Source organism: Malania oleifera, chromosome 8 (assembly GCF_029873635.1).
Source record: "Malania oleifera isolate guangnan ecotype guangnan chromosome 8, ASM2987363v1, whole genome shotgun sequence".
Lineage (NCBI taxonomy): Eukaryota > Viridiplantae > Streptophyta > Magnoliopsida > Santalales > Ximeniaceae > Malania > Malania oleifera.
This window is the reverse complement of record NC_080424.1, coordinates 77,011,181-77,021,662: the sequence shown is the minus strand read 5'-3', so window position 1 is coordinate 77,021,662 and position 10,482 is coordinate 77,011,181. Positions and strand designations below refer to the sequence as shown.

General features: G+C 40.9%; 1 protein-coding gene across 2 annotated transcripts in view; it reads left to right on the top strand.

The window, feature by feature from the left end:
* The first annotated feature begins 712 nt into the window (after positions 1-712).
* Positions 713-10,482, top strand: part of LOC131161460 (protein arginine N-methyltransferase 2) — a 42,040-nt gene continuing 32,270 nt past the window's right edge. Inside the window, exon 1 of one of the 2 annotated variants that reach the window (XM_058117231.1) lies at positions 713-1,089. In XM_058117231.1, coding sequence (XP_057973214.1) covers positions 738-1,089 — 352 coding nt within the window. In that variant the 5' untranslated portion in view covers positions 713-737. The remainder of the gene's footprint in view (positions 1,090-10,482) is intronic. The other variant, XM_058117232.1, reaches the window with a different exon arrangement.

Here is a 10,482-nt window from a genome sequence, read left to right as displayed (position 1 = left end):
TTATAAAATACCTAAATCATAACAACACACATAAACCCTAAATCATCAAATATCTCAACAATAATGAAATTAAGGAGAACAATGACAGCTAAAACTCTAGATGTTTGCTTCCACTATTAGATTCAACCAAAAATAATAAAGAAATTGAAAAATGAGAGAGGAGAAAATTAAGGTACCTTATTTGGACATTTGTTTTAGATTTATATCGATAGAGTCTTCCTCTTTTGGGTAAACACATTAACTAACACTCCTACCTTAGGAGGAAGAGGAGTGAAGGTGGAACGCAGGGGGTGGGGGGAGCTAGAGCAACCACTTGTAGCTTCACATAAAGGAGGAAAAAGGAAGGGGCTAGTTAAACAAGAACCTAATAGAAAGTCGATTTATTCATAACTCACCGCCTTCCCAAAAATCGCTTTACTTGTACTAGCCGTCAAAGGGATGTGTACGTTGATGAAATGTAAGCACCTAATGACTATAAGCAATTTTGCACATAATCCAACTATTGGAAAATTAGTAAACTCATCAACTCTTTAAAACCTAATTTCAAGCCGGCCAAAGTTAAATGCTATACATAAATCAACTTTTCAAAAGTTGATAAATTCATTTACTTTTTAAATTTAAAATTAAGTGGATCAAAGTTAAGAAATTAACTTTTCAGAAGTTAGTAAACAACTATTATTTAATATAACTTGGTGAATATTATTTTGACTAAATCAATTAGTTTTCGGAGGTTGGTAATGAATAACTTGATTCGTCGAATATTTGGAACTAGGTCTGTCTCCTCTCATTCCTGCTCGGGAAGCAGCGCATACATGACAGATACTGGGGAGCTACTGTGCGAGGCCGCGAGGAACGGCGACGCCGACAAGGTCAATGCTCTTATCGAGTCCGGAGTCGACGTCTCGTACTTCGACGGCGAAGGCATCACTCCTCTAATGCACGCCGCGAGGCTCGGTCACGCCGACGTGGTTAAGAGCCTGCTCGAAGCGGGCGCCCCATGGAATGCTCTCTCACCATCCAACATATCTGCTGGCGACTTTGCCATGGACTCCGGACACCAGGAAGCCTTCGAGCTCCTCCTTAATGCAGGTACATTGACGTTTCTTAGTACCATGTAATTTGGTCTCTCTCTCTCTCTTTATTTTTTTATTTTTTAAGTTTTCGTGCGAGCATCGTGCTAATTGAAGCGGTAATTAGCCATGTTTATGGAGCTGGGTTTTTATTTTGATGATACTGTTTGTATTCTTAAATGGTTGAGTGGTCTGTGAATATTGAGTATTCACTCATGAATCTATAATTCTTATTCGATGTCTTGCAAGTGGTGCCTGCGATTTGAGCTAGGTTAAAAAATTTTAACTGACAAGGTCAAACCCGTTTGGAGCAGCTGTCAAAGGATGCAGAATCGCTGGTGTAATCGTGGATTGCAAGAGCCATTTTGGGTCATTTGAAGGTGTCACGAGCTTAGCTTGTTTAGGCATTATGCTTGCATGTGTGTGCTGTGCTTGTGATGGATTTTCATCATGTAAATACTAGTGTAGGGTTATTTTGTGCTCGTAGTGTCTTTGTATGCCAAATAAGGTTGTATGACTTTTCGGTCACTTTGATGTTTCCTAATGTCAGGATGATAATTACATAAAAACCTCTTTAGGGGAGAGTGAGTATTCATCAGTTATTGTAAAACTCATTAGCTATTGTCAATGTGTTTAGCCTACTTGCCTCCCTCACTAAACACTCGATGTCAATGGAGGTATTGTTAATGAATTGCGTAGATTCAATGTTTACTGCTTGCTTGTCACTGCTTTCGTAAATGCTTACTGTTTCTGCTACCATTTGATTGAATGCTAATGAAAGTATTTCGTGGATAAATGTTGGTAAACTATGGGTTGGCTAGTTAAACAAGAGTGCTTTAACTAGCGCCGCACTACCCTTTCACAATGGTGTGAAAATAGTCGGACCATGACACTTGGTATCAGAGCCAAGGTTGAGTTGTTACGAGAATTCAATTACCTTCGTTGTGGGATTTGGAAAGCTTTGGTAAGTGACCATGGCACCAAACAATGCTGAGAGGATTGGCGTGCTGGAAGCATAGGTTGAGGCAACAACCAACACTGTGGCCGTGGAGGTGGCCCAGATGAGAGAACTTGTTGATGGAGTGATTGGATCACAAAAACATCAAGCAGGTTTGATAGGCGACATGTCAAAGAACTTTTGCCATACAGTTGAAACTTTGCAGTCGCGAATGACTGATCTAAATGCAAAGGTGAATTTGATGGTTCTTGCTATAAGGAATTCCAACACTCCGGGAGTTAGTAAGACCATGGTACCAAAACCCAAGACGTTTGGGGGTGCTCGGGATGCCAAGGAGTTAGAGAACTTCTTGTTTGATGCGGAGCAGTACTTTCGCGCTGTGAGGATGGCCGCGGAACAGGAGAAGTGGATATTGCAACCATGTACTTGGTTGGTGACGCCAAATTGTGGCGGCGTACCAAGTACAAAGATATTGAAAATGGAAGCTGTGTAATCGATAGTTGGGCAGACTTGAAGAGGGAGCTCAAGGCCCAATTCTTTCTTGAGAATGTTGAGTATAATGCAAGGAGAAAACTGAGAGATCTCAAGCATATGGGGTCAATCAGGGAATATGTGAAACAAGTTTTTGCTTTGATGTTGGATATTCGGGATATGTTGGAGAAGGACAAGTTGTTCTATTTTTTTGAGGGGATGAAATCATGGGCAAGGACAGAATTTCATAGGCAAAGGGTTCAAGACTTGTTAACTGCACAAGCTGCTGCAGAATGCTTGACTGACTACACTGGTGATGATACCGCTTCGTCCAAACGGTTTGGCGGAGAGGGAAACAGTAGAAAGTCTTTCAAGAAAGGCAAACCCAAGAGTGGGGGAGCCGGCTCTAAATCATCAACCTTAAAGGAAGTTTCGTCATCTTAAGGGTTCAACACACTCAATGGAAAGGGAAAGAGTAAAATTTCGTGTTACTTGTGTGGTGGATCTCACAGAGTGAGTGAGTGTCAACACAAGAGATTACTCAATGATTTACAAGCTTCCACTTTTGGAAAAATGGTGGAAAGCGAGGAGGAAGAGGATGATGCCTCGAGGGTAGGTTTAGTGCGGCTGGTGAGCGCATTGGAAAAGTAGGCAAAAGCACCAAAAGTTACACGAGCAAAAGGGTTAATGTTTGTGGACTTGAGGATAAATAGGAAAAGTACCCGTGCTATGGTGGATATGGGGGCTTCTTATAATTTTGTTTCGTAGTTGGAAGCATGGAGACTTAACTTATCCTTAGAGAAGGATACAGGACGCATGAAAACAGTTAATTTTGTAGTCCAACCTACTTTGGGAGTAGCCAAGCAAGTTACTGTAAAGCTCGGACAGTGATAAGGTCATGCGAATTTCACAGTGGTGTCATTGGATGACTTTCCAGTCATTCTAGGAATGGAATTCCTAAGGGGGACGAGGGCAGTGCTGATGCCTTCGGCTAGTTCCCTGTGTCTAATGGGAGATCACTCGTGCATGGTGCAAGTCGTTGCAACGAAAGGAGATAACGGGAAGTCCCTTTCAGCCATACAACTCAATGAGGTATTGGGTTAGGGTGAGCAGACACGTCTAGCCACGGTGATGGTAGACAAAGAAGTAGGCTAAGAACTGGAGCCTATGACCATCCAAGCGGTGTTGGATGAGTACAAGGAGGTGTTGCCGGATAAGTTACCTCACAATTTGCTTTCATGACGGATTGTGGAGCATGAGATCGAGTTGTTATCAGGAGTGAAACCACTTGCTAAAGGGCTATGTCGGATGGCACCTCCAGAGACAGTAGAGTTGGGGAAACAGCTTGAAAAATTGGAAGCGGGATGTGTTTGCCCTTCCAAAACACTATTGGGAACATCAGTGTTGTTTCAGAGGAAACATGAAGAGCATCAACGGAAGGTGTTCAATAGGCTGAGGGGAAACAGTCTGTATGTGAAGAAAGGGAAGTTCTTTTTCACTCAGCGGAGCAACAAATTCCTTGGTCATGTGGTTAAACAAGGTCGTATCCGGAGGGGTATGGAGAAAGTAAGGATGATTCAAGAACGGAAGATCCCCATGACAGTGAAGGAGTTGCGTTCCTTTCTTGGCCGTACTAGATATTGCAGGAAGTTCGTTGAGGGGTATTCACAGAGAATGACTCCAATGACAGGACTACTGGGGAGGTATTATTGGCCGCACACACGAGATGATGTGGTTGTTTATACACCAAAACTTGTCTCACTTGCCAACAAGACAAGGGAGAGCGGAAGAAGTTTGGTACTTTCATGGCCGCACCAAAGTACTGTTCGGCAAAGAAGACGACACAATTGTTCCTTGTGACTGTTGTGAAACATTGGGGTGTTTCCCAAGTTATTGTTTGTGACCAAGACTTAATGTTCATTAACAACTTCTTGACAGAATTTTTCAGGATATTCAGGTCACATCTTGACATCTCTTCGAGTTACCACCGACTGATAGACGGACAGATGAAGAGATTCAAAAAGCTACTGGAAGAGTACTTGTGCCATTTTGTAACGACAACCAGAAGAATGATGTGCAACTACTTGATGTGGCTCCGTTTTGTGGCAATGCCCAAAGGAGCTCAACAACCAACAAGAGCACTTTTGAGCTTGTTACAGGCTCGCAGTCGCTGTTACCTCACACAGTGGGCGAGCCGTATAGATGAAAGAGTCCCAGGGCATACATATTCACCAGAGAATGGAGGCAGAATGAAGAGTTTGCTCGAGCCTATCTAGAGAAAGCTTCTAAGTCGATGAATAAGTGGGCAGATCAAGGGAGAAGACCGTAGTTTCATGTCAACTGCCTTAAGCTATTCAATGTCGACACCAATGACCTGAGCAGAAGTCAGTCCAACAGAGCAGAGTTGAAGATAGTGCAACCTGACGGACATGACGTTGAAGAGATCCTTGCAGACAGAAAATTCATATCCTCAAGGAAGAAGCGGTAGGAGTTCCTAGTGAAGTGGAAATGCCTTGATGACAAAGAAATCAGTTAGATTTATGCGCAAGATTTGAAGCCGTTCGTGGACAAAGTTAAAGTGTACCTAGCGCCAAAGTCTATGAGGACATCGATCACATAAGTGGGGGAGAATGTCACGAGCTAAGCTTGTTCAGGGCATTATGCTTGCCTGTGACCGCTTGTCTCGTGTGCTTGGAATGGGTTTCCATCATGTAAATACTAGTGTAGAGTTATTTTCTACTAATAGTGTCTTTGTATGCCAAATGAGACAGTATGACTCCTCGGTCACTTTGAAGTTTCCTAGTGCTAGGATGATAATTACATAAAAACCTCTTTAGGGGAGGGAGTGTTCATCTGTCATTGTAAAACTCACTAGCTATTGTTAACGTGTTTAGCTACTTGCCTCCCTCGCTAAACACATGATGTCAACAGAGGTGTTGTTAATGAATTGCGTAAATTCAATGTTTACTGCTTGCTTGCCACTGCTTTCATGAATGCTTACTGTTTCCGCTGCCATTTGATTGAATGCTAATGAAAGTGTTTTGTGGATGAATGTTGGTAAACGATAGGCTGGCTAGTTAAACAAGAGTGTTTTAGCTAGCACCGCACGATCCTTTCACAACGGTGTGAAAATAGTCGGACCGTGATAGAAGGCTATGGCAAACTAGTAGAATTTTTTTTTTTTTTTTTGATTAAAAAGAAGATATATTAAGAGAGAGAGAGGATATGCAATCAGTGCGAGGACACTAAATCCTTAAAAAGAGAACGGAAAAACAATAGCAAAAACAAAAGGAAATTAAAAATAAATAACTAAAATTAATGAAGAAAAATGTAATTTTTCCTGGTTTTAATATATTTATTTATTATTTAAAATTTTAAAAAACCCTCTTTAAACCCTTTTCATCATAGTTCATTGAACACTTCAAATTAGCTAATTCCCTCTTAACTCTTCTTCACCTTAGATTTACCACCATCAATCCAAATATCATTTCCTTCGCAATCAAAAAATTTTGAGGTCCAAACTATCCAATAAAATATGAGCTTGAAGGTCCTTCCCAAAAGTCTCTTGAACTAGGGTGGGTAGTCTTCCATCACTAACTATTTTCGCTTTATTTAAAACATTATTCTCAAAAATACTAATTTCATGCAAACTTTATAGTGAAGGCGGTGGCAATGTGGCATAAGATTGGTCCCTAAGGCAATTAAAAGAAGAGTTGCCAGAAGCCTCTTATCACATTAAAAATCACTATTGCCTACACTATCATCAACAAAGACATCCCCTAACCCCTTTTTATCCTTGCACGTGTTAGCCCACTCACCAATTGGCTCCTCCACTATACTTAAAACACCTTTGGAATCTCTCTTAAGAATTTTCTTTTGCTTTCTCATCAAAAGAAGTTGAACAAACAAGCATAAGTTGGCCTACTGCAGTATTTTTATCGCTTGATCAAGCCCCGTATTGTAAGTTTAGATATTCAATATGTTTTTGGAAATTGAAACAAATGAAGAGAATAATGATTTTGTGTGATTAGATTAGCAGATCTAATTCACTTTAGATTCTATAAAATTTTGAGAAGAATCTAAGCATGGTCTTGTGGTTCAATTGCCTATTTCCTATGCTTCTCTCTCCCAGTCTCTCCAAAAAGTGCAGCCAAGGGGATGTAGGATGGCGAAGGATGGCCTAGTCCTACGGTTCAACCCTCACAAGCACATACACTCAATACACTTTAAATTAAGAATTCAATTATCCGAACATAAACACAATAAATCAAGCTTCATTTCACAGTTAATGAATTTTTAAAAGGTGTATGATGTTGTTCAGAAATAAGTCCCAAGAGTTCTTTCACAAAGGAATTAAGGTATATGTAACAAATATGTTATTCAAAATTTCAAGAATTTAAGTTCTATTGTTAGCAAGCAATATTCCCATAATTGATTTTAAACTAGCAAGTATCAATATTGCAATCTATGGATTCAAAGGGCTGATCAAATATGCAATTTCAGATTTCTAGCAAAGGCTTCAATATAAGCAAGGGTTTACAATATATAGCAAGGATTCAAACACAAGTACTAAAATTACCAAGAGAATTGTTTGGTCGACTTGATGTTGTTCAACACAAGTCTTAGACCATACCAGAAAATTCCTTGGAACAAGTTTTGAAACACCAAGACAAACGCAGCAATGTAATGGAGGGGAAGTGGCCGTGTGGGGGGGGGGGGGGGGTTGGTATTTTGGTGTGGCAGTGTGGATGCGTTGGAGGATAGTTAGAGCTCGTCTGAAGTTCTTCGTGCACACTTTGAAATATGGATATGTATGCAGCAAATGAAATGATGGATTGGTGGCCTCGGGGTGTAACTTGGTGATGGCCGTGTGGGTGATAGAGGGAAGTCGTGAAGGTGGGTGCTGGCCTCCAGTGTTGTGTCATGCTCAAGAAGGGATGTTTCAATCTCCTTAGTAACAACCTCATTCACTACCTGAGTATCTTGACTCTTCTGTTCAAATTGATTTTCACTTATGATAGTTAAGGACCCTCCACTAGTTTCTTTCTTGTTTTTCTTACTATCTTCCCCATCAAGCGCCAAGCTCTTGGTGGGACACTGTTTGGAAAAGTGTCCTTGTTTATGGCACCTGAAGTACACTGCACTGCCAGAACTCTCGTGATAGGATCTAGTCATGGGTGCTTTTCCTTTGTCCATAGGTTGTTAGACTGTGGAATTGCTCCCTCAGGTGATAATGTGACCTGATTGCGCTGGTTGGGACTTGTCATAACTTTGTTTCTTTCGAGAGTATGACTCATTTAAAGAGGTATCAAACCGTTTTCCCATGGGCCCTCTAGTCATTAGCTCAAAGTTATGAGCTAAATTATAGGCTTGTTCAAGGGACTCAATGTGATGGGGAAACAATTTTCTCCTCAATTCAGGCTTTAATCCTAAGCGAAATCGGGAGATTTGTTGACTAACAGTCTCATAGACACCACATCTTATAGACAACTCATTGAATTGACTCATGTATTCTGAAACAGTCATGCTACCTTGACGCAAGCTGTAAAGCTAATCTATAAGGTGCTCTCTATAACTAAGGGGTACGTACTTCTCCCTTACCCTATCCTTCATTAGCTCCCAATGCACAATGGGTCTATGATCTAACCTTGCTTCCGGTCTCTCGACATTCACCCAATGGAGCTTAGCTTGCCCTGTTAACTTCATTTTTGCAAACTTAACTCGATGAGGGTCAGTCATCTTACATCAATCAAAATAGGAATCCATCCTAGTCAACCAAACTTGGAAGACTTTAGGATCCATCTGCCCATCATAGGTGGGGGCTTCTATCCTCATTACATCCTTGTAAAGATCACGATGGTCCCTTTGGCAAGATCTCCTAACATGAAGGTCATTAATGTCATAGTCCTCATCATTCCAATGTTGGGCATAGGGCTCATGACGTGGGGGTCTCCTAGCAAAGTCATCTTGACAATTCACTTGCCTTTGTTGAAGGAGGGGAGGTCTTTCTCTAGGAGGCATAGGTGGTTCTCTTTCATCATTAATCCTATGACCTCGGTAAGGATTTTTGACTTTAGTAGACATCCTAGGGGTTGGGGAAGGATTCGGACACACTAGGGAAGCCCTTGAAATGGTGTTTGGTCACACAAATTAGGGTCAAGTGTAAACCTAGCCAAACTAAGTTCCAAATATCCAAAATTCAGAATATAGGTGGGCTGTTCTAGGCAAAATCTTGTGGCTGTTTCAGTCTGAAACTAAAATCTTGCGAGCTAAGGAAATTGGACTTTGAGGGTTTAGCCTATTCTAACCTAGGCTCTAATACCAAGATGATGTAGGACGGGAGAGGGTGACCTTGTCCTACGGTTCAACCCTCAAAAGCACATACACTCAATACACTTTAAATTAAGAATTCAATTATCCGAACATAAACACAATAAATCATGCTTCATTTCACATATTGTTGAATTTTTAAACAGTGTATGATGCTATTTAGAAATAAGTCCCAAGAGTTCTTTCACAAAGGAATCAAGTTATATGCAACAAATATGTTATTCAAAATTTCAAGAATTTAAGTTCTATTGTTAGCAAGCAATATTCCCACAATTGATTTTAAACTAGCAAGTATTAATATTGCAATCTATGGATTCAAAGGGCTTATCAAATATGGAATTTTAGATTTCGAGCAAAGGCTTTAATATAAGCAAGGGTTTACAATATATAGCAAGGATTCAAACACAAGTACTAAAATTACTAGGAGAATTGTTTGGTTGAGTTGACGTTGTTCAACACAAGTCTTAGACCATGCCATAAAATTCCTTGGAACAAGCTTTGAAACACCGAGACAAACACAGCAATGTAATGGAGGGGAAGTGGCCGTGTTGGGGGGGGGGGTATTTTGGTGTGGCCGTGTGGATGCGTTGGAGGATAGTTAGAGCTCGTCTGAATTTCTTTGTGCACACTTTGAAATATGGATATGTATGCAGCAAATGAAATGATGGATTGGTGGCCTTGGGGTGTAACTTGGTGATGGCTGTGTGGGTGATGGAGGGAAGTCGTGAAGGTGGGATAGGGATGGAGTTGCTGGATAGAATAGTGGTCTCTCACCACCTGATCTCCGAGGAGAACGACGTAGCCTCTCACTGCACAATCACAAGGATTAGACAAAGCTTAACAAGCTTCAACAAAGGATTTTCCTTTCAATATCGATACTTTTCTCTCTACACATAGTTCTTACATTGAAGGGGTATATATATAGCTAGCATGGAGGGACAAAGCATTAATAAGCTTAGCTAGCATTGGGGACAAAGACATTAACAACTAACAATTCCCACATAAGCATGGGAGACACAAATAATAAAGACCCCAACTTACTAGACACATTAATTACTCTTACAAGTTAATAAAAAAATAACTGCTCCAACTTTCTAGACACAATAAATACTAAGCACAACTTAGTAAGACTCCCAACTCACTAGACATACTCACACAATTTCCTAACATACACATGCAAACAAGTTATCTTGCATGTTTACAAATTAAATACAAACAAAAGTCGAAGGGAGGCCCAATTCGTGTGGGCTCGATGGAGCTGTGTGGGGGCCCACAAGACTGTGTGAGGCTCACTTGGGTCTTGAACTCGAACTTGCTTCAGCATCGCTACTCGGGTCTTTCTCACACTGAAAAGTCTTCAAATAAGTCATTTAAAATCTACAACACAATTATGAACCGATGTGGACATCAGGAGGTCGTCCACGTGTCATCATGTTGGCAAAGGAAATGTGAACATTGGGAGGCCGTCCAAGTGTCACAAAATCTGAAAAGGACATAGGTAGGGCATACTGATCCCCTTCACAAGGTTAGAGTTCCCTTAGGGGAGAGTGTGTGTCAACACGTTGTGGATTGGGATCTGACACTTCAATGGAGATTGCTATCCAAAAATGGTGTTGTTTGGCCTTTATCTTGCATTGTATAGATTCTATGGAG